Source organism: Amyelois transitella, chromosome 4, assembly GCF_032362555.1.
Source record: "Amyelois transitella isolate CPQ chromosome 4, ilAmyTran1.1, whole genome shotgun sequence".
In the NCBI taxonomy this organism is placed as follows: Eukaryota; Metazoa; Arthropoda; class Insecta; order Lepidoptera; family Pyralidae; genus Amyelois; species Amyelois transitella.
This window is the reverse complement of record NC_083507.1, coordinates 1,703,551-1,727,898: the sequence shown is the minus strand read 5'-3', so window position 1 is coordinate 1,727,898 and position 24,348 is coordinate 1,703,551. Positions and strand designations below refer to the sequence as shown.

Below are 24,348 nucleotides of genomic sequence, written 5' to 3'. Positions count from 1 at the left end.
CCGAAAAGAAAGATTGTAATGAAATGAGTGAATGAAAATGGTTTATGGCTGGTTGGTTTGGTTGACGATGGAAGGAAATCCTTGGATCGGACTGCTGTTCTTTTAATTACCTTTATTTTTGTTTAAATAATCTTTAATTGTTTGTTTTCCAAAAAGTACTTAAATGCAAATATTGTGTATTGTTAATAATGTCCAAAAGTACTATCGAGGGAAAACTAAGAGGGTTAGAACAACGCTTCCAAAATGAAATGCGTATTAGTGGCTTCTCCAGCCCTGGAGGAATTGGGGCTTCCAGAAACGGGAACACCCGGAGACCTAGACGTAAGTTACTTTGTTATTTTCTACTTTGATTTAATATCGAGCTCTAACAACAAAAAAAATGTCAATGTTATCATGACCCTGCCCTTTATCGCTACATACAATAAAAGCTTTTATTGATAATGTATAAGGTATTGATGAGATGGGAATTCTTTTAAATATTCATAAAATTGTTAATATTTCACTAGAACAATAATCATCATAATTACAAAGAAAATTTAGACATGTCTCAATTAAAATAAAAGGCATTCCAAAGGTTACTTTCTATATGATTGATGTAATAATGTATTGTTTATTTCTACAGTGAGGTTTTTTCAATAATCGCTGGCAGCTTCTCACAACTCTGGAGTGCACATTGTGAAAATATTTGCATAATATGGCATTGAACACACTGTGGGTGGTGTTGGTGCCTGCCAACATTGTTTTTATGCTGATGATTACATGCCATTGTATTCTGTGGATTTATGTTAATTAACTAGCTGGTTGACAAACTGTCCACATTATAAAATAGAAAGTATCCATCTGACTTGCCTTAGTATCATAAATTTTTGTATTCACAGATTGCTTAAAATGTTAGCGGGAATTATGAATAACCATTTAAATCATTGTCTCCCATAGGCATTATATTATTTAGCTTGTAACCAACTTGAATAGTACTATAATTGAATTAAAGTAAATCAGGGCAGTACCAATTGACAAAAACATCATGATGCCACAAAGGCAAAGAAATTTAAAAAAATATGTTGTTTAAATATTTTTTGAAATGATAGAATTGAGATTCAAATAGTGACACGATGCTAGCCTATCCCAAATTTATAAGCCTATCCCTTATAAAAAATAACTTGATATAAAAATGTGAGATAAGCATTGTTGGCATCCTGCCAGCCTGCTTTGTTGTTTGTGTATGTTTAATGAGCTATTCTGTAGAATTCTGTCTGGGAGGTACCAAACTGTCTGGCTTTTATTTTTATTCTATTCGGGGTGGTTAATATTGGGAGCATATAATATACCTATACATATAGGGTTGCCAGGCAACACACACAGGCTTTTTGGTTGCTTTTATAAGACTTTACATAATGCATAAAGTTAAGACTGAGGGGTTAGCCCCTCAGCTTATAGTCACAAACAATGAAAGGCCAGTCGGCCCATATAACTAGGTACACCTTCAACATCTCCAAAAAACTAAATCATTCTCAACAATACAGGGTGCACTTTTGATAGAGGTCTCTTTTTTCAAATTTATTTATTTGCTTTAAATGTCTACATAAATATATACTGTATATGTAACATAGGTTGATTTGAGCACCGAATCCTGGGTTACTCAGTCAGCTATCTAGAAGGACATCCACATTGGACCCGGTATACCAACATTTCATATAAGAAAGCGCTTAATTGTTACAGCCACAATGTTTGCGTCGAACAGGGAAATGTTGGCGTTTCCACCTCGTACTACGCCACAAGCCACAGAAACAGAGTATAGGATGCGTGAGGTGTACAAGGTGAATTTATTGAACACTTTAAATAAATTAACAATAAAAGAATTTGAATAACATACATATGTACATGTCGTCATGTGCATGTCTATATCACTTGCGGGTAGACAGAGCCAACCGTCAATAAAAGACTGAAAGACCGTGTTCAATTGTATGGTTTATGATGGAATTAAAATTCAAATACTGACAGGAATCCCAAGTTTTCACGCCTATCCCTTAGTCGTCTTTCACGACATCCATGTGAAAGGTATGGAGTGGTTCTATTAAAGTGCCGGAAACCACACGGCACACAATTGAATACATAATGAGATCTATTTTCGAAAATTATTCATCGATAATTACTATCATCAAAGTTAAAAAAAATGTATGTATGTTTCAGGTGAGCGGCAAACTAAATGTTGACGGCACAGAATACAGTTCCAATGTGGATGACTTGGAACTTTTAGGCGAGCTTGGCAGCGGGACCTGTGGACATGTTGTTAAGATGCTACACAGGCCGTCGGGTGCCGTCATTGCCGTTAAGGTACAATATATATACAAAAATACATATATTTAGTCACGTCTATATCCCTTGCGGGGTAGACAGGGCCAACAAACAGTCTTGAAAAACTAATAGGCCACGTTCAGCTTTTTGGCTTGATGATAGTGATTGAATTGAGTAATGTTTCGAATAGTGACAGGTTGCTAAAGAGGAAATATATACAAAATAAATATGTATATTGGGACTTGAAGCTATATTAACCCTTGAAGATCATACATACTTAAAAATATCACATCATCAAAATTACGCCGCTTTTCCGGAGGTGTCCCTCCGGAAAAGAGGTGAATTAAATACGAGTACTTAGGAATTTTAACAACACAAAACCTTGCCAATTATTATTGGTGCTCTGTTTTAACAGTATTTGCGTTAAATCATGTCAAAAATTAATTAAAATATGAATGAAAGTCGTTTCACCTAAACGTCACAGTGGCGCCCAACGTGGGGCTGGGGAAATAAAACGCCGAGCCTGCAGAGCGCGTTCTCGCAGCTGGCGTCGCGTTAACTATCAGAGCCCGTGCAACTACTGTTAGCGCGAACAGTTTGTAGCTTACTACTTTCTTGCGAAATCCTACTAATTTGTGGGTATGTCAGTATGGATGTTTGTTACTCTTTCACGCAAAAACTACTGAACCGATCACGATGAAACTTGGTATGTAGGTAGCTGAAGATCCAGAATAACATATAGGCTAATTTTTATCCCGGAGTTCCGAGCTAGGTTTTCCATGCGGACGAAGTCGCGGGCGGCCTCTAATTTTAAATAATCGGCGTTATTTTCTTACAGCAAATGCGGCGATCTGGCAACTCGGAGGAGACCAAACGTATTCTGATGGATCTGGACGTGGTAGTCCGTTCGCACGGGTGTCCGTATATCGTACGATGTCTCGGCTGCTTCGTGACGGACGCGGACGTGTGGATCTGCATGGAACTGATGGAGACATGTTTCGACAAGCTGCTGAAGAGGCTCGGCGCTCCTATACCAGAGCCGATACTAGGGAAAGTCACTGTAGCGGTGAGTCTAGTATATCATTTACATTAGGTGATGTCTCGGCTGCGTCGTGATGGACGCGGACGTGTGGATCTGCATGGAACTGATGGAGACATGTTTCGACAAGCTGCTGAAGAGGCTCGGCGCTCCCATACCAGAGCCGATACTAGGGAAAGTCACTGTAGCGGTGAGTCTAGTATATCATTTACATTAGGTGATCTCTAGGCTGCTTCGTGACGGATGCAGACGTGTGGATCTGCATGGAACTGATGGAGACTTGCTTCGACAAGCTGCTGAAGAGGCTCGGCGCTCCTATACCAGAGCCGATACTAGGGAAAGTCACTGTAGCGGTGAGTTCTAGTATATCATTTACATAAGGTGATGTCTAGGCTGCTTCGTGACGGATGCGGATGTGTGGATCTGCAAGGAACTGATGGAGACATGTTTCGACAAGTTACTGAAGTTGGCGCGCCTACGATGGAAAGTCAACTGAATTAATCTTTTCGAAAGGTGCAGTGTAGTTTGTTCCGCCGCTCCTTCTACACATGCGCTTTGTAAGCGGAAGTAGTTATAATTAGATTTAAGTGATGTGACGTCAATAAGTGATGCCTTGTATCTAATTTTGGAAATAAATCTATTTTATTCTAGTCTAAGCCGAGTTGATGTAGTAAATGACGCTAATTGGAATTTTTTTGACGTGACAACGTGTTATAATTCGATTGAGCCGGCTGCAGGCACGAAAAAGCATGACTCATGCGGCGTTACCTCGCTCTGAAGCGTTCCATGTAAGACTCGAAGTGCAAGCGAGAGCGCGGAACGAGCGACAAAGAGGCACAATCGGCCTTCGCGTTCGGCAACGTATACCTCCTTCTCTATATATGTACATACATACAAATCTATTAAACAGATGAAATTAAAATTTTCTTTTCAAAAATGCTACCATATTCCATCAGTATTTTCTTGAGACGTTGTCTGACGTTCAACTTTCATCAGTAAACCGACTTTACAGAGAAGCGATTTTTTTTTTTATTTTTTTTTTTTTTGCTACAGGCTGTATTTTTTTTTTTTTGTTTATGTCGCAGACTGTCAACGCGCTGTCGTACCTGAAGGACACTCACGGCGTCATCCACCGCGACGTGAAGCCCAGCAACATACTGCTTGACGCGCGGGGCAACGTCAAACTGTGCGACTTCGGCATCAGCGGCCGGCTGGTCGACTCCAAGGCGAAGACCAGGAGCGCCGGCTGCGCGGCTTACATGGCGGTAGGTGGAGTAATGTGTTGTTATTCAATTTAAAAAGAAAAAAAATTTTTTTTTTGGTTGGTTGTTTGCGCCGCGTGGTTCCCGGCACCGATACGAAAAAGAATAGGACCACTCCGTCTGTTTCCCATGGATGTCGTAAAAGGCGACTAAGGGATAGGCATACAAGCTTGGGATTCTTTTTTTGGGCGATGGGCTAGCAACCTGTCACTATTTGAATCTCAATTCTATCATTATGCCAAATAGCTTAACGTGGCCGTTCAGTCTTTTCAAGACTGTTTGCTCTGTCTACCCCCGCAAGGGATATAGACGTGAACATATGTATGTATGTATTTATTGGGTATCTAAAGTTTACAATAGTTGTGCTTGTGCCAGTTGTATACTCCTGGCGCTATATATAAGTATGTATATATCTATATCTTATATATAAAATTCTTGTGTCACAATGTTCGTTCCCGTACTCCTCCGAAACGGCTTCACCGATTCTCATTAAATTTTGTGAGCATAATATTGAGTAGGTCTGAGAAACGCGAAAATCCTGTATTCTTTTGTAGGTGGCGTTTAATTCGCGCTGGTGAAGATGCCAGTAAAAGCTGGTTTGATAATAATTAAATAAATATATACGGGACAAATTACACAGATTGAGTTAGCCTCGAAGTAAGTTCGACACTTGTGTTACGAGATACCACATACCAACTCAACGATACTATATTTTTATAATAAACACTTAGATAGATAAACATCCAACACCCAGACCAATCAGAGGAAGTTCGTTTCTCATCTTGCCCATTATGTTTATAATATACAATAGGGATGATGACAAGGTCTTAAAATAATATTAATTAGTTAATTACATAATACAATACAGGTAATCAAATACGTTATGCAAATTTTTAGTTTTAATTTTGACGCCCTATGTGTTTTATATTCATTCAAAGTACGATGGGATCGTCCATTTACAAAATTCAAAAACATTTAAAAGTAACTATGTCAGGAGTGAATAAATAAAATTTGGAATAACTTTTATTAAGACATCATATTTATTAACGCAATAATTAAGGGAGCTGCCATACAAATGAAGTTCATTTCGCGAACAAGTAACTCTAGTGTGACGTCACACTTTAGTAGCGTTTAGGACTAGTCCAAATAATGTGTATCTCAGTAGTATCGTATCGTATCGTAGTAGTATCTTCGTATATCTCAGGTAGATTATTGTTAATTGATGCCATTATTTGACCAATGTTTTAGTTGTTCCGAAACTAAATTAACTACAAAACAAAAAAAAATCGTCATCATGCCAATTGAACGATTATTGACCTTTTTACAGCCTGAACGTATAGACCCGCCGGACCCCACACGGCCGGATTACGACATCCGAGCGGACGTGTGGTCCCTCGGGATCTCCCTCGTGGAGCTCGCCACGGGCGTGTTCCCCTACAGGGACTGCCACAACGACTTCGAGGTGCTCACCAGGGTGAGGGCCGGCCAGCATTCGCTCTATATACGTATGATGATCACGTCTATATCCCTTGCGGGGTGGTTAGGGCCAGCGGTTTTAGGAAGACTGATGGGTCGGGTTCCAGCTGAACGTGGCAATTCAGTCTTTTGATGATTGAGCTGGTGGTCTTTTTTTTTTATTGGTGCCGGGAACCACACGGCGCAATATTATTATTTGTAATAAATATATATGCCGTGTGGTTACCGGCACCAATGAAAAAAAGAATATAACCACTCCATCTCTTTCCCATGGATGTCGTAAAAGGCGACTAAGGGATTGGCTTATAAATTTGGGATTCTTCTTTTAGGCGACAGGCTAGCAACATGTCACTTTATATATATCTCAATTCTATCAGTAAGCCAAACAGCTGAACGTGCCGGATCAGTATTTTCAAGACTTGGCTCTGTCTATCCCGCATGGGATATAGACGTGATAATATATGTGTATATATTGTAAATACATATATAGATTAAATTCTAGATCCAAGTTTATCAGAAATAAATTATACCCAGTAATTTGTACCTAAAACAATACCGTTGAGCTGCACAAAAATTCAGTTTTTTTAAGGAAACTTATTTTCATTATTCAAATATGCCATATATGTATAATTAGGGTTCCGCACGTCTGAATACAAAAACGGAACCCTTATAGGATCACTCGTGTGTCTGTCCGTCCGTCGCTTACAGTCAATTATCTCCGAATCTATTAGACCGATTAAGTTGAAATTTGGTACACATATCAATAGGGTACCGGACAGTAATCGAAAAAAAATATAAGTTGTGTTTTAAAATAAAGTTTGTTATACAAGAACATCACTTAATAAAGATTTTTAATAAATAACAATGATTTATAATTTTAAATCAATAAATAAAATTGCAAAAATCCAATATTTTTTATCTGTGCAGCGTAAGAACCCAAACACCAATCACAGTGGGTGACGTCATACGTAATGAGTGATAAGTAAACAACACTGCTTTGTATGTTATTTCGAGTTATTCTACGATTTATTTGCATGTTTCAAAAAATATTTAATTGTAATTAGTTACGAATTGAAGGACTTTACTCATAACAGAAGTTGTCGCAAGTGCCTGAAGCCGCTTATCAAGCTTTTATCATGGAACAAGGTTACAAGCCGACAATAGAAATCTCCCAAAAGATTGATATTTTCATGGTCGGCAGTTTCTTTGCCACTAATACCGACTTTTATTTTGCTGAATTTAGCAATGTGAAAACATTTGTGTAAGTATTTCAACCTCTTTTTGTTTATCTTAACAACAGAAATGATTGAAGAAATAACAAACGAAAACATAACCTAAAACTAGTTTCATTGTTTACAAAGTTATTTTCACATATGTTTTTTTTCTATGATTTTAAAGGTTAGATATTTATGGGTTTTGCATGTTTCTAGATCTGCGAGAAAATACTTAAATTATCCAAGCACTGATCACTTGTAATAGGGCTTGTAGTTTGTTTTCCAAACATATGACGTCACGCGATTTGAATTGACGTAAAGTGCTGTTTTCGCAATTTTAAATAAATTACGTTTTTGACGTTTTTAAATACTCCGAAAGATTTATTTATTTAAAATAATATTTTTTATGGATATATAAATAAATAAATATTATTTTTAAACACAATCTGAAAAGTTGTCCGGTACCCTATTCCTGTGACCTAAACACAGAGGTGTGACGTGAGCAGATGAAATTTGTATATGGGGGTAATTTTTGGGGGGGAAGGGAAAATTAAAAAAAAAATTCTGAAAACTGCAAAATATACAAAAAAAATTGAAAAAAAAAACGAATATTATATATTGAATAAATATAATATATTGAAAAAATACAGAAATTAGTTTTCTCCTTATAGATTATAGGAAAACCTATAAGAAGTCCATGATATTAAAATAACATGGTAAATCACTCAATATTGGGTCAGATTAAAAAAAAAACATGATAGGTATCGACATCGTACGGAACCCTCTTCACGCGGGTTCAACTCGCACTCGCACTGTCCCCTTTTTTTTACACATAATATATTCTTTGTTTATTTGACAGGTAATAAATATAAATAGGTAATAAATAATATATACTATATAAAGTATATATTAAAAGTATATATTATACTAATATTGCCGTGCCGTGTTTTGTAATAGTGCCGTGTGGTTCCCGGCACTATTACAAAAAAGAATAGGACCACTCCATCTCTTTCCCATGGATGTCGTAAAAGGCGACTAAGGGATAGGCTTATAAACTTAGGATTCCTCTTTTAGGCGATGGGCTAGCAACCTGTCACTATTTGAATCTCGGTTCTATCATTAAGCCAAATAGCTGAACTTGGCCATTCAGTCTTTTCAAGACTGTTGGCTCTGTCTACCCCGCAGGGGATATAGACGTGATCATATGTATGTATGTATGTATACTAATATTATTTATAGTAATATAATATAAATATGCCACGTGTATAATTGTTTCTATAGCTATATTATATTTTCTTTGCTATATTTTATTTTGTTTGTATATTTGACAGGTAATAGCGGACGATCCGCCTCAGCTGCCCGACGACAGCGATTTCTCACAAGAGTTCAAATCGTTCGTTTCACAATGGTAAGTGGATTATTTGGAACAACCAAATCATTTGATAATTAGCCTCTTTGTATTTTTGGTCTAGTGATTTGACAGTTATCATTTTTTAATAATTGCGACTTTTAAATTAATAAAAAAAATATTTAGTCTTTTTTTTTTGTTATGTTAAAGCACTATCTAAGCCATGAAAATGGCGGCGTAAATACTAAATCGCGCAAGCAAAGTTTCTACGAATTTTCATTCCCTTCTCGTATTTAGGACCTATGCGAAAAAAGGTACGCAGGGATCGTGGCAAGTGGAAATATGTAGTCTCTGCCTACTCCCCCGGGAAAGGAGCGTGATTTATTTATGTATATATTTAAAACCTAGCTCTTATCGCTCAAGAGAGTTCTCGATTCACAACTTTCACGGATCGGACCATGATATTTATATCTCATATCACATATACACATATCATCACGTCTATATCAACTAGTGACACATTCAAATAGTGACAGGTTGTTAGTTCATCGCCTAAAAGAAGAATCCTGAGTTTGTAATCCAATCCCTTAGTCGCCTTTTACGACATCCATGGTAAAGATGGAGTAGTCCTATTCCTTTTTTTTTATTAGTGTCAGGAACCACATGGCACATTATATTATAACTACATATCTGATAATTCAATTTCCATTCCAGCCTAACCAAAAACTACCGTCAGCGTCCCAAGTACGCGAAGCTTCTAGAACACCCGTTCGTAGTGAAATCCGCACACAGTTCCGTGTCCGTCGAGTCGTGGTACGCGTCGCTGCCGATCAACGGGGCGGTCAGAGCCGACGGCGACCGGGACGCGGCGGTCACGAGCGCCGCGTACGCGGTCAGACCTCCCGGCCAGGGCCTCGGCCGGGGCTGCGGCGACGGCGGCGGGGCGGAGTCGCCGCGGACGCCGCAGCCCGCGAGGAACTTTGTCACCAGCTCGCAGCACTGGATACCTGAGCAAGTCACGCCGACGCCAACTAGGTGACTGTCATCATGTAATCATACATATAATCACGTCTATATCCCTTGCGGGGTAGACAGAGCCAACAGTCTTGAAAAGACTGACAGGCCACGTTCAGCCGTTTGGCTTTAAGATAGAATTGAGATTCAAATAGTGACAGGTTGCTAGCTCATCGCCTAAAAGATGAATCCCAAGTTTAAATGCGTACCCCTTAGTCGCCATTTAAGACATCCGTGGGACAGAGATGGAGTGGAGTGGCAAATAAATAATGGAATATGTGAAAAAAAAAACAGGGAAAATTATTCATCCTTAAGGGCTTCAATGATGCCCAAAAACAACTATCCACGCGGACGAAGTCGCGGGCACAGCTAGTATATACATATATATACGTATATAAAAAAAATAACAAATTTATCACTGAACAGAGCATGGTGGGCTACACAGAGCAACGCAGGCGGCAGCAGCTCTCAACCAGCTAGTCTCGAAGGAGATTATCCCAATCACTCGCCTTATGCGAGGCGGAGGTATGTACGAGTATTTTGTGTAGAAAACGATTTATATGTATAAATATATATATAATATATATAAATCGTTACATTCTAGTTATATATATAGATATAGTGTTATATATATTCCCGGCACCAATGAAAAAAAAAAAGAATAGGACCACTCCCTCTCATTCCCATGGGTGTCGTAAAAGGCGACTAAGGGATAGACGTATAAACTTGAGATTCTTCTTTTAGGCGATGGGCTGTCACTATTTAAATCTCAACAGCTGAACGAGGCCATTCAGTTTTTATATGTACGTATGTATGTATGTAAACGATTTATATATTTATTATAACTCGTAAATTTTTAATGTCTTGTAGGACGGGCGTGAACATGTGTCCTTCTATATTATTATTATATTCATATACGGTCACATGTACATATATCCTTTGTGGAGTAGACAGAGCCAACAGTCTCGAAAAGACACGTTTAGCTATTTGACTTAATTATAGAATTAATATGATATAGATAAAGATGAGCTCTGTAGGAAAGCCTATTACAGCACAGAGGATTATATTAATGATAAAGTTAAAATAATATGTGTGATATATATTTATATGTTTCAGATTGGAAGGCCCGTGTGGTTCCCCGCCGGCGCCACGCTGGCGGCCCTCTCCCGCGGTCAGTGCCATTTTATTTTTATATATTACTATTACTCTAGTGCCGTGTGGTTCCCGGCACCAACAGGAAAATGAATAGGACCACTCCGTCTCTTTCCCATGGATGTTGTTAAAGGCGACTAAGGGATACATACATACATACATGAAATCACGCCTCTTTCCCGGAGGGGTAGGCGATACTACTTCATTCCACTTGCCACGATCTCTGCATACTTCCTTCGCTTCATCATACTAAAGGATAGGCTTATAAATTTGGGATTCTTCTTTTAGGCAACAGGCGAGCAACCTATTTGTATCTCAATTCTATTATTTAACCAAACGTGTCCTATCAATCTTTTTAAGGCTATTGGCTCTGTCTGCCCCGCAAGGGATATAGACGTGATTATGTGTATGTTTATTACTCTGTACCGACCGACTGACTGACTGAAGAAGAAAGCACAGCCTCAAACCGTGAAGCGGCACCATTGGAATAAGACTCACATCGGAGGTTACATATCAATCAGCCCTGTATATTTATTTACGCCTCTTTGCAAAGGGGTAGACCGAGACTATATTATGTCACTTTATACGTACATACATACATACAGTCACGTCTATATACCTTGTGGGTTAGACAGAGCCAACAGTCTTGAAAAGACTGATCGGCCACGTTCAGCTATTTGGCTTAATGATAGAATTGAGATCCAAATAGTGACAGGTTGCTAGCCCATCGCCCAAAAAAAAGAATCCCAAGTTTGTAAGCCTATCCCTTGGTCGCCTTTTACGACATCCATGGGAAATAAATGGAGTGGTCCTATTCTTTTTACTACGCTTTTATTGTTTTAGTGCCGGGAACCACACGGCACACTTACACACTTTATTCGCTTTATCAGAATTCATAAATATTCAATCTCTTTTATACAATTTTTCGTGTTACCTTGCAGAGTTCTGGCAATACCAGCCCCAGAGTTCTGCAGAGGTTCTATCACCAAAGCCAGCAGAGGAGGTCGCGAGTGGACCTGCATTCTACACCCAGGCATAGAAGGTATTCTTCTTTACATAATCCAAAGTTAAAAATAGAAGTGTGGACGAAAGAAAAGATACATACATACATTATAATCACGCCTCTTTCCCGGAGGGGTAGGCAGAGACTACCTCTTTCCACTTGCCACGATCTCTGCATACTTCCTTCGCTTCATCCACATTCATAACTCCGTTAAAAGAAAGAAAAGATACATTATATCTTTTCTATTTTTTTTTTGTAAAAGATTTGAGTGCGCTCGACATCAACCTGCCTGGTTGTAAACAAGATAATATTTAGAATGTATTCAATATTCGAATCAAAATTAAAAAAATAATCAAATTTAAAAAAAAATGGTTTGACAAGATTTGTTGAAGTAGAATAGGTATATTATTTAAAACTTAAGTTTACTGCCGCTAGGTGAATAGTGCCTATTCACCCTTGTCTTGGAAATTCTTCTTTTTTTTTTTTATGTGCAGCCTGAGCAGAGAACACAGCACGGGCCGGTCGCCGGAGCCGCCGCCGAGGACGAGCCGCGCGCACATGTTGGGACATGATGGTAATTATATATATATATATATATGTTTTTTTATAATTATGTTTACTTTTTTTCATAAAATTATATTTTTTTTTTTATAGAAATAGAAATTTAAAAGAATAGGAGCACTCCTTCCTATCTGTTTCTCATGGATGTCGTGAAAGGCGACTAAGGAATAGGCTTATGAATTTGGGATTATTTTTTTTTTTGGCGACGGGCTAGCAACAAATTCAAATTCAAAATTTTTATTCATTATTATAGGATACTATAATATCGCTTAATAATTGTCAAAACGTATGGTTTAACAACATTGGTTGACGTCAAATAAATTACTTAAAAACTAAGTTTACTGCCGCTTCCAAGGCGTCAGTGCAGAAGAAGCGGTAACAAACTGCACTGCAGCATTTTCTTCAACAACGTCAACTTTACAAATTAATTAAACTTAGAATAGAATGTGGACGAGAGACAACCTGTCTATATTTGAATTCTATCACTAAGCCAAACAGTTGAGCGTAGCCCACCAGTCTTTTCAAGACTGGTGGCTCTGTCTACCCCGCTAGGCATATAGACGTGATCATATGTATGTATGTAACTTGACTTTTTTTTTCAGCCAATGGCAGTGACTGTGAACCCCCACCGCTGCACGAGCGTCTACATCCGCATCCGCCGTCGCCTCTATTGCTTAATGACAGGTATGATCGAAGAAACCATTTTACAAAATATGTTAACGTTAATTTTCTTATTGGTGTCCTAAAATTTCTAAAAGATACACCGTTTACTTAGAAACGTAAGAACGTGCCTTAACTCGTTACACATATGCACTTTAAGGTTATAAATATAAAACATAATTCCAATATCCTTTTTCAAAGACCATTTTAATTGATTAAGGATCAAATTAAGGACGTCCTGGTAAAGGGTCAGGTAAAAAGTACCCGAAACCTTGCATAAAAAGAGTTATGAATGTGGATGAAGCGAAGGAAGTATGCAGAGATCGTGGCAAGTGGAAAGAGGTAGTCTCTGCCTACCCCTCCGGGAAAGAGGCGTGATTTTATGTATGTATGTATTTCAATTAATATTTTACCATGGGGTATCCAAAATAACATGATACCTCAACATTTTCTCATTTCAAAGGCATGACCAATATGTATTTACATGCTCAACTTTGTATTGCTATATAGTCTAGTTAAACATAGCGACAACAGCTTTTTATAGCCTACTAACAAGTGCTTTTAAATAATCTCACTCTTGTTTTAATTTCAGATGTACATTTGTCACATATAGATGCATTAGGTAAAATAGTTTGGCCGTGTGAAAAAATATGTTTTGACACAAGATAAGTTAGACTTTGTCACTCAATAGTCGTTAGGAGGTTGGTTCCATGGTCAGTTTTTACGAACGTTGATAAAGCGTATGTCTCATCTATAGATATAAGACTGTAAGAATGATGTGTAATGAATAACTATTTTCAAAGTTATTTACATACATTAGTTTGAATACTAACCGATGGTTTTACGGTGAGGGAGAAAATGTTGAGGAAACCTGCACATTCTTGCTGTGTAAACCTGACTCACCCAATAGGTTAAAGGCATACCCCGGGCTCCTCTCCTGAGTGGTGATGATGAGACCGGTACTAAAGCCAAGAGGAAAAAAATGGAATGATGTGTCTTATTTGCATCGCATGCGCCATTTCGCACGCGCCATACATTATTATTGAATTATTTTGTCTGCGTCTGCGCCGCACCGTATGGAGGCAGTTATATACCATACATATCTGTACTAATATTATAAAGCTGAAGAGTTTGTTTGTTTGAACGTAATAATCTCAGGAACTACTAGTTCGATAGACCATTTATCGAGGATGGCTTTAGGCTATATAACATGTAGAAACAACACAATGGAATATGTGAAAAAAAAACGGGGAAAATTACTCATCCTTGAGATCCATGATGCAATGATGCCCAAAATAACTATTCCACGCGGACGAAGTCGCGGGCACAGCTAGTACCAAGATATAGCATATAGGTTTTTATTTGGTATTTTTTACATAATGTTTCTAGGTATTTATTTCGTATTTTTCACATAATGTTTCAGAATGTTTTATAGACTTTGTAAATGAGCGAAAATGTTTATAAAGCCCTTTAATTCAGAATCAGCCTCGTAGCGACAGAAAACAAAAGTCTAGCTATCTTTATATGACATGTTACCGCGTTTTTCGGAATGGTGTGACAGTGTTTCATACACATTATTTTATTACATAGATTTGAATGAAACTGTAGGTTATTTTACATTGTGTGATTTTATTTTGAAGTTTATTGTGTGAAGCTTTTATCGTCGGTGAATTTCCATCTTTAAAAAGCAAAATATGAAAATATTCCCCAAAACTTTGTTTCACGGACTTTTGTGCCGTGTGGTTTCCGGCACCAATACCGTAGGATAGGACCACTCGATCTTTTCTCCATGGCTGTCGTAAAAAGCGACTAAGGGATAGGCTTATAAACTTGGGTTTTTTAGGCGATGGGCTAGCAACCTGTCGCTATTTGATATCTCAACTCTATCAAGCCAAACTGCTGAACGCGGCCTATCATTGTTTTCAAGGCTGTTGGCTCTGTCTACCCCGCACGTGACGTAGAAGTGACTATATGTATGTATGTTCTTTGTTTCCTTAGGACTTTAGAAATACTTTATTATTAAATACCTACATTGTAACGGTCAGTAATTTCAGTTCATTGGCAACCCTCTGTCTTATATTCAGAAGGTAGACATTATGTTTTCAATAGCTTTCGTGAATGCAATGAATGCGAGTGACGTGTGTTTCAAAGCTTGTAGAAGTGTGAAGGCTTATTTTCTCATCATTATTTTAGATGATCTCAAAATATGAATGAAATTTTACATTTCATATAAAAACAATTCAGTTGTTTGCTGTTCTAGAATCAGACAAGGACAGATGTATTTTGAAATGTCCTTCTTAATTTTGTTATTTTTATTTTTAGATTTAATTAATGTTTATGTATATCGACATAGGTCACTATAATTAAGTTAGCTCGACACGGAGGAGTCTGAAAAAACACAAATTTTGTGGAAAAATATTACGTCGGTAGTAGTGAAGTTGCGACCGAGACTAACGTTAAGAGAATTATGGTAGACTAATGTGATTATGATAAAATAATGCCGTGTGGTTCCAGTCACTTCAGAATAGGACCACTCCATCTCTTTCCCATGGATGTCGTTAAAGGCTACTAAGGGATAGGCTTAAAAACTTGGGTTTCTTCTTTTAGACGATGGGCTAGCAACCTGTCACTATTTGAATCTCAATGCCATCATTAAACCATACAGCTGAACGTGGTCTTTCAGTCTTCTCAAGTCTATAGTCTCTGTTTACCCCGGAAAAGATATACACAATTATATGTATGTAATGTGATTGACGTCAGATTGTCCGAGGGTCGCAGTCAGAGCCTGACGCGCGCGGAACTGCGCAACGGCCACCGGCCGCCCGCGGAGCTGCCCCACGTCACGCCGCACGAGAAACATCACCACGACGACCATGGTAAATATATATATATATATTGTTGTTACGTCTACTCTTTTTAAGGGTTCCGTACCTGAAAAGTATGTTATTATTATTCTTTGTCGTTCTAAATTTCTCTTTATACACCCTACCCTCATATTCTCTTGATTTTTCTTCTTCTCTTTCCCGTCTATTTATTCTCTCCCTTTCTCTTTATCATCTATCTCCATCCCTTTCTCTCCCTCCTCCCTTCCTCCTTATCCACTCTTTTCTTTTCTCTGTCTCCCCCTTCTCATCTTTCCCTCTCTTACGCCCATCTCCTTTTCTGTTGCTCGTCATTTTCTATCTACCGCATTTCCTTATTTTTTTCCCCCTCTCTTTGTGTTCTCTTTCTCCCCTCTCTTGCTCCCTTATTTATTGTGTTTCTAGTTTCAGACTTATACCATAATTTTTGTCAATGCTACTTATAATAAATTTGTATTTTCAAAATTATACTAAACTCTTAGAAAAATAATGGAAATTATTTAAATACAATTAACATGTTCGGATAGATTTCCTTTTAAAAGGGCGATGTGAGGTCAGATAGTCATTTGGTGTACCTGACTTACCTTTTCCTGGTTAATGATCATGGGCGGACCCCGGGCTCCATCATCCAGGGAAGACGCTACCCGAACTGACTCCGGATAGTGATGATTGTTAGCTAGAAAATTTTCGATAATCCATTTTTTTTAAGATTACGTTCTAAACATCTTTAAAGGCACGAAATCGATGTTATAACTAACAATTTTTATTACACATCTTAATTAATAAACGTTAAAAACATGGATTAATTTTAATAAATTTTCTATTGTAAATGACAAAATCACTTTCAAATTCAATGTCAATATTAGATATATAGTTGTAATAGCAATGAGATGTGTTAAAAGCAGAGAGCAGGCAGTCTATGACACTATTGGAAGCTGCCACTCAATATACCCTCATAGTGGGGATTCACCGCCGTCTGTATGTGAAACGATTGTGTGTTCCAAACTTTATGTTATTGTTATATAAAATAGAATACAAGGTAACACTAAATGACGTCAACAAAACTTATTAAATCTACTACGGCTTTCAAATGATAAGGGTAGAAGAAGCAACGCGGTGGAACAAATTACACTGCAGCACTTGTATCTTATTTATTAATGAAATTGGTAAGCCATGAAACTACAACTGATATAATTTATGTTTAAAATATTTAGAAAAAAATATATATTTTAGTCTTTTTGAAATAATTTATGCTGAAACATGCTCTGCCAGTAAGATTTTTGCAAAGTTGCTAGGAAGTGGCACGACCTTTTGTGTTTATATGAAGACGTAAAATTCTGTACGGGGCATGTGTCATTGCTTGAAACATTATTTTTTAATTTGACTTTAAAGCATATAACTTTATATACAGCGAACATTATTGTGTTTGGATCGCAATCGTTTCACAATCTCATCAAAGTTTCATATCCATGTTGTCTCACAATCCTTCTCATTGTGTTAATATTGAAATCGTCCGGAAACGGGAACAATGTGCTTGTAACATCCTGTGTGCTTCGCGCCACGCTTCAAACCGGTTAATGGCCATTATGAAATTTGGCCAAAATTATGTTATAATTATAATATTATGTAAGCTCTTACTCTAACGCTTACTAAGTTTTGATGACTTTTCTCAAAAGTTATTTGCCAACAGTTATACACTATCTTTTTTGTACATTTGTTGTATATTAATGTTGTAATTAGATCAAGGCGTTTATAAACAATTTTTTTTAAAGTACATGTGAAAAAAAATACCCTTGATCAAATTCTTATAGTTCTCTGTAATATTGGCGATGTTTGGCCAATGTTCGCTTATTATATTGGCCAAATGTTTGCCAAACTCGTATCCCTGTGCTTTTGCCGCTATCCTCACGCCCCCCACATTGCCTGTTCATCTGTCGCTGTCACACGCCTCGCTACACTAAATCCGTCGTTATGCTATGGTTAATAAAGGCTATTTTTGATTAGTTGCGGTATTTGGGGCTATAAAAGCGTATTATTGGTGACCAAATCTATTGCAATTAGTAGTAATTAAAAGTGTCTCAGCAGCTTGTTGCGATTTCCTACAAGCTGTTGTGTGAATGTTCATAATGACTATTTCTTTGCAATGCTTTTTGTAAATTGTGATTAGGTATTCATCACGTACTGATTAAACAACGATATTTGTTTATGTAGATAACTCAGTAAATGTAACAGCAGAATCGACTACTTTTTTATTATTTATAGTTAGTTATTCAGTATTAGAATCTCAATTTCTTCATTAAGGCCATACAGTCTGCGAAACTGTTGGTCTACTGGTTAATATTTTCCGCATATATATATTTTTAATATAATTATGAACATTGACACCAGCAACTAGTTTGGTTATTGTATAAATTTGCCGGGTTATGTATATAATGCCATGTAAACCAAGAAGTTGAACGGGACCTTCGAGGCTTTTGGCTCTGTTTACCTCGTGGGGGAATGAAGACGTTATACAGGGTCACCGAAAATTAACTAAAGACCTCTCAGGTACAGATAACTGACAACATAAGTAACAACTTACTTACATTTTAACTTACTTGTGCGTTTCACGAGAAGTGTAAGCATTGGATAATCCTTTTTTTTAATTTACTTTTTTTTAATATATATTTTTATTTCAACTTCGTTGCACAAAATACAAATGTATTTGTATATATAGCACAATTGGCGGACTTAATGCTATCTATCAGTCAACCATTGGGTCTGACAGAGAACTTATATATTTTCACATATAAATATTTTTTGTATAAACCCGTATTCATAAATGAACATAATAAAATCATATACATAAAAATATCACGAAAGGATGATACAAATTAATAAAACTCTATTAGTTAATGTTTTGAGTTTTATCAAAGTCTCCGAACAAAAGTTGTTGCTTGTAATGTAAGTAATCTAACTTTGCGAGGTTTCTAGTCAATCAAAAGTAACCCTGTATATGTATGTGAAACGAGTAGTTGTACTATTGTGTGGCGGGGTCTGTGAGATCATAATCACTTTCATCTTTGCTGTTCATACTTGTGTACATCAATATATAGACGAGGAACTCTTTGGTTGCATGTCTTGTGAATGAGCACTTGATCATTTGATCATTTGAAAAGTTGAACCAAAATTCTGCTCTGTTGAAAGTGCGCAAAAGTTTTTTTTATGAGAAATTGTCAAATTCTAAGATCAACTTATATATCGGGTGCTGTAGCATATTTTACCGAGACATAGTGATGTTTTAAATAATGTCTCATTAAATTAAAGTAACTGAAAGCTTCTTGAAATCGAGCATGTAAATTGGTTCAGTATTTGATAAGAAAACGAAAATGAGTTTGTGTCTTGATAAAGAAAATTAAGCAGAGTCCACCTTCCCGCAGATTAGCTGAATTAAAGGCAACCCTGGTTGAAGGAAGGACGAAAGTTTTTGATTTTTCTGAGTTAGAATGTTTAACACGTTGCAACCAAAGAGTCCCATCGTGTTCACGGCACTGGCGGGTACGTGTGAGTGTGTGGGGGGAGGGGGAGGCAGGCAGTCAGGGCTCCAATGTGTCGCAGGCTGGCTGCACTCGCTCGCGGGGCTGCTCAAGCGGCGGCTCAGCGGGTACGTCAACTGGTCTCATGTTGCAGCCCGCGGCGCCCAGCGGCACAGGCACCCCACGTGAGTACAGCTTGTATTGATATCACGGCTCTGTTTATACTGGTCTTAGTCACACTCTTCTAGTGGAACTTGCAAGGTCCACTTTAATGAGAGGTCAACGGTCTGTTTATACTGGTCTTGTAGAATGGTGACCAGCACCAAAGGCACTCTACGTTAGTACAGCTTGTATAGATATCACAGGTTTGTAGATACTGGTCTGTGGGTCGGAAAGTCGGAAGTCTACTAGTTCATTAATTATAAGTAACTTGATCTCTTTGACATCGGAACGGAGCGTAAACTTAGACGTAGGTACGAAAAAGATTAAACCCTCTGTGACAGATGTCAAATGTATGTATTTGACATCTGTCACAGAGATCAAGCCCTTTACAATATATAAACTGGTTTTACGATAAGAGACAGCCAGCGGCACATGCACCCCACGTAAGTATAGCTTGTATATATATCGCGGGTCTGTAGATACTGGTTTGACAGTGAGAAGTCTTATTTAAACTGGTTTTCTGTTATGATGCTAATCCGGTCTTAGGGCGAGAAGTCTACTTAACCAGTGAAATCAAACCAATCAGCTCCAGCTGGTCATGAGAAGACTCAACGGGTCTCAAATGCCACAAAGTTAATTGATTCTCGGAACCTGAACGGTAGCGAAGACATAGAGAAAAAATAAGTTCTTTATAATCGTGAACCTTATTGGGAGTTAATTCTGCAAAAAATAACTATAAATTGTGTTCTTGCATGTCTTGTGGTATTCTACTCTGTAGCAATAGTAAAAAAATTGTTTTTATTTTTTTGCAGAATTAACTGATTTTCTGAGCTTTCTGCAAGCAAACCAGCTTTTTCTCTTGGTTTCACTTCATTGGGTATTTTAATTCTCTAGCTTCCTTTGACATTATATAACTCTATACCAAATTTCAGAACAAACCAATAATGTGTTCGTCAGGCGAATATATGTATATAACCAGCCTGCGTATAACTCCGCCATTTTGGTTTGTATACCTAATGCTAACACATTTCATCATTTTTATACAGGGTGTCTTTTAAATCGCGTTACATATTTAAAGATATAGTAAATCATGACGAGCTTAACTTAAAATTTCAAAAGAAATAAATAATCATAATAGAGCACAAATTTACCAACAACTTTAGCATTACATATTCGTTTATTAGCGCCCCGCTTGCGTCATTTTCCACACTTCTTGATTTGTGGTGAGGCAAAATTTAACCCCATATTTTTTTTATTATTTGGAACAAAAATCAGTTACTGAGTGACTCCTTTGACTATGTAACGCGATTAAGCAGACATCCTGTATATCTCAAAGATATCTCTCATGCCCATTTTCATATAGCAGTATTTGCTTCTGGTGGAGGAAAGCATCCTAATAATTATATTTGTTTAACAATTTTTTACATCAATTTAGACCGCTGAAGAAACCTTTAAGCTCCAAGCTTTAGACAGAATAGCAATTTTTTCATATGTTATGTAACCAATATTCACCATTTTTAATTACGTTAGCGTGTTGTTCGTCGGTTTTTTTTTAGTTGTAATAAAACATTGCAAGGCATGATATGTAAAAAAATATAAATAAAATTACGTCACTATAAATCCAATATGGCGTCAAAAGCATGACATTTTCGAACTATTAATTTCCTCATGATTGATAAAGTGTAATTTTTATATACAGATGGGGGAACGGAAACAGCGAGAGTTGGAGCATGCCCGCGTCCCCCCTCCCCCCGCGCGCGCCTCCCCCGCGCCCCCACTAGCGCGCACGCGCACTCACCGCGCAGAAGCTGTCTGCTTGTTTATGAACTTTAACGTTAGAACAACTGGGTTGTGTCACAATCTATGGTATAATTTATGTACTGGATCTACGCGCTTATAGCGGAAACTGCCTGAATATTGATTAACTAGTAAAGTCACGAGAATATGAAATAAGATGTTTATACTTTGTAGGACTTGTTATTACACACGTGGGCAACCTGGATCCGCTCGCTTACAGCAGTAGACACTACCTATACCATACATACATACATACATAAAATCACGCCTCTTTTTCACACTACCTATTTATGAATTTTAACGCTAAAATAATTGCGTTAGTTCACCGAAGTCTTAAAGATACGCGTGACAGTCCTAAACACTTATAATGCATGCATATTTTTAAAGTATTCGGTGAAGTCATCTTAAGTAAAGGGCTGGGCACTTCGCTGTCTTCAGATAGTAAAGGTTTATATCGTTAACGTGGACAAGTGTTTAAGCGATATAAGATTTCAAGTAATTTATTAACTTTAGCGCTGTGCAAATTTTATATACGATGCGGATCCAGGATCCTACATCGAGATAACTAGGATCTTGAAAGCTGAAACAATTGGGATTTTAAACCACGCGTGAGTAACTTTTTGTATGCGCTTACAGGGACGAATACTGCCTATTTCTTAATGAACTTTAAAGACGACTGCACACCGACATTTTCAAATAGCATAATCTTAATGGCATTGTACAGCCAACCGCGTATCAAGTAACGTGCATAGAACTGTATGGGGTGGTAATAGAGGCGAATTCGCAGTGAATTTGGGTATATTGATGTGCTGTTGTCTGTATAAAACGAGCTTACCCGCCTACTACAATATAAAGTCATACTACTTAGAGATAAAACTGAATAGATAGAGTTCAAAATTTGACCATTATATATATCTCTGTAGATGGACAGTTCTATATATAATTAAAGAGTGTTCAGGCGTACTTTTTATGTATTCCATTTGAGGTACACCGCAAAATGTTCACAAGTTTGCACCAGTTTAATTTTTTTCAGTTTAAATTTGAACCACACACTATTTTACTTAATTAATGTAGTTACAAGAGTGCGGCCACCGTTTATATCGCGCGAAAAATTATCGCTGTCCCGTTTCACATCATAATAAAAAGCGAAACAGCGTTAGTTTTTCTGGAAGGCATTTTTATTTTCGTCTTGTTTCGCCGGTAACACGAGCAGTGCGTCTACAGAAATATATGTTCAGAGCTTCTACACAATTAATGTAAACACTGTGTACAAACAAAGTTACAACTTAGTAGTGAAACGGTAATGCATACATACATAATATTACGCCTCTTTCCCGGAGGGGTAGACAGAGACCACATCTTTCCACTTGCCACGATCCCCGCACACTTCTTTCACTTCATAACATTCATAACTCTCTTCATGCAAACTTGTCGGTTTCGGGTACTCTTGACCAGACCTTTTGCTAGAACGTTAGCGATTTGATCAAGGAGTACGTTCGTCTAGGCCTTCCCACTCCAACAGTCCCATTCACACATCCTTTGTATATTTGCTTAGTCAACCTGTTTTCATTCATCCTCTCGACGTGACTAAACCATCTAAGCATTCGCTTATCACGCTGTTTCTTATCCGGTCACTCAATTTCACACCGATCATACTCCTTAAGTAACGCTCTCATTTCCTCGGAATTTATTCTGCTTTCGTGCTTCTTTTGCCACACCCAACTTTCACTCTCATACATTAGTGTTGGAACCAACACGCATTATGCACCGCCAAGCGAGCCATTTTGGACAACTTCTGACTGCTCATAAAGGCATGCAATGCTCCATTCACCATGTTCCCTGCATTCACTCTTCTTTCAATATCACTATCACACTTTCCATCTGCTGTAAACTTTGAACCTAGGTATACAAACTCTTTCACTTGTTCCCAAACAAATAAAATAATAAAAAATTAAAAATATGAAGATTAAAAATTATTTTTTAATCCTGGTTTTGTTGATTAGTTACCTATATTTCCGTAAATGCTTTTATCAATCAATAGTCTTATTGATAACATTGACACACTATTGGATGGAACAGTGGACCACATTGAACGTATACCGTCTGTTTGTATACTTTCCTACGTGGTACACAAAACATTTATATATTACAGACAGTCCGGATTACGACACCGACGTCTGCTGATTAGTGAGGGTTCAAAAATTTAATGTATCCGCACTCTGCTCTGCCATACTAATTTGGGAACAAGTATTAAGGAAAAAGGCATGCCGCGGGCGAAAGTTGGTTCTGAATATACCTCCAAAATATTATTTAACAATAGGTACCTTATTAACGGCACTATATCAAGCTAACGAGTACATGTAGTAGAAAAGGGAATTATGCGTAGGTCGCTAGAACAAGACAATTTTTTACTTTAATAAAGTAGGTATAGTGCTCGGCGCGTAAGTTGAACAAAATTCTACTCAAGACAACGCGCAGATTTTTTTCGAAACACTGGAAATGTGACATTCTAGGGTCTACTTATTTACCGGGTGCTGTACAAAATGATTTTGTGATTGCAAAGTGGTTTTGCAAGTTTTAAATAAACGAATGTAAATTTTCCCAAAACGATGTATTATTTTAGTGTGCAATAAAGAGTTATTCATTTACTCAAAATGTTTTGTTTGATGCTTCGCAAATGGAATGGCGTCTCCCCAATAAACTTGTGTTGTGAACTTTTTTTGTGAATAGAGATAGAGACAATCTGTCAGTTTTCTCTTTAGTCCTGGCGTTCGTCCAGCGGGTCCTGAAATCTAGGTCTCCTGACTGAGGAGGACAATGTTCGTGAAGGCGGACGCCTCGGCGCCCCTGCATGCTCCCCCGCCCGCCCTGGCGAGCCTACGTGCAACAGCCCACGCCGAGAAATGCTATCACCGCACGTGTGAATTACGCCTCGTTTGAAAAAATTGTGCCGCGTGGTTCCCGGCACAAATAAAAAAATGAATAGGAT

General features: G+C 37.7%; 1 protein-coding gene across 3 annotated transcripts; it reads left to right on the top strand.

Moving 5' to 3' along the window:
* The first annotated feature begins 28 nt into the window (after positions 1 to 28).
* Positions 29 to 24,007, top strand: LOC106130960 (dual specificity mitogen-activated protein kinase kinase 7). Of its 3 annotated transcripts, none has more exons than XM_060954257.1 (16): positions 29 to 321; positions 1,720 to 1,817; positions 2,191 to 2,334; positions 3,134 to 3,361; positions 4,420 to 4,599; positions 5,924 to 6,070; positions 8,618 to 8,694; positions 9,349 to 9,669; positions 10,075 to 10,173; positions 10,765 to 10,819; positions 11,742 to 11,842; positions 12,298 to 12,377; positions 12,967 to 13,048; positions 15,785 to 15,900; positions 19,555 to 19,585; positions 21,262 to 24,007. In XM_060954257.1, the coding sequence occupies exons 1-16, from the start codon at positions 189 to 191 to the stop codon at positions 21,341 to 21,343; spliced, it is 1,974 nt and encodes a 657-aa protein (XP_060810240.1). In that variant the 5' UTR covers positions 29 to 188; the 3' UTR covers positions 21,344 to 24,007. The 3 variants fall into 3 exon arrangements, with proteins under 3 accessions (XP_060810240.1, XP_060810233.1, XP_060810236.1); XM_060954250.1 differs by having other exon boundaries at positions 19,483 to 19,585; XM_060954253.1 differs by lacking the exon at positions 19,555 to 19,585.
* Positions 24,008 to 24,348: the final 341 nt, after the last annotated feature.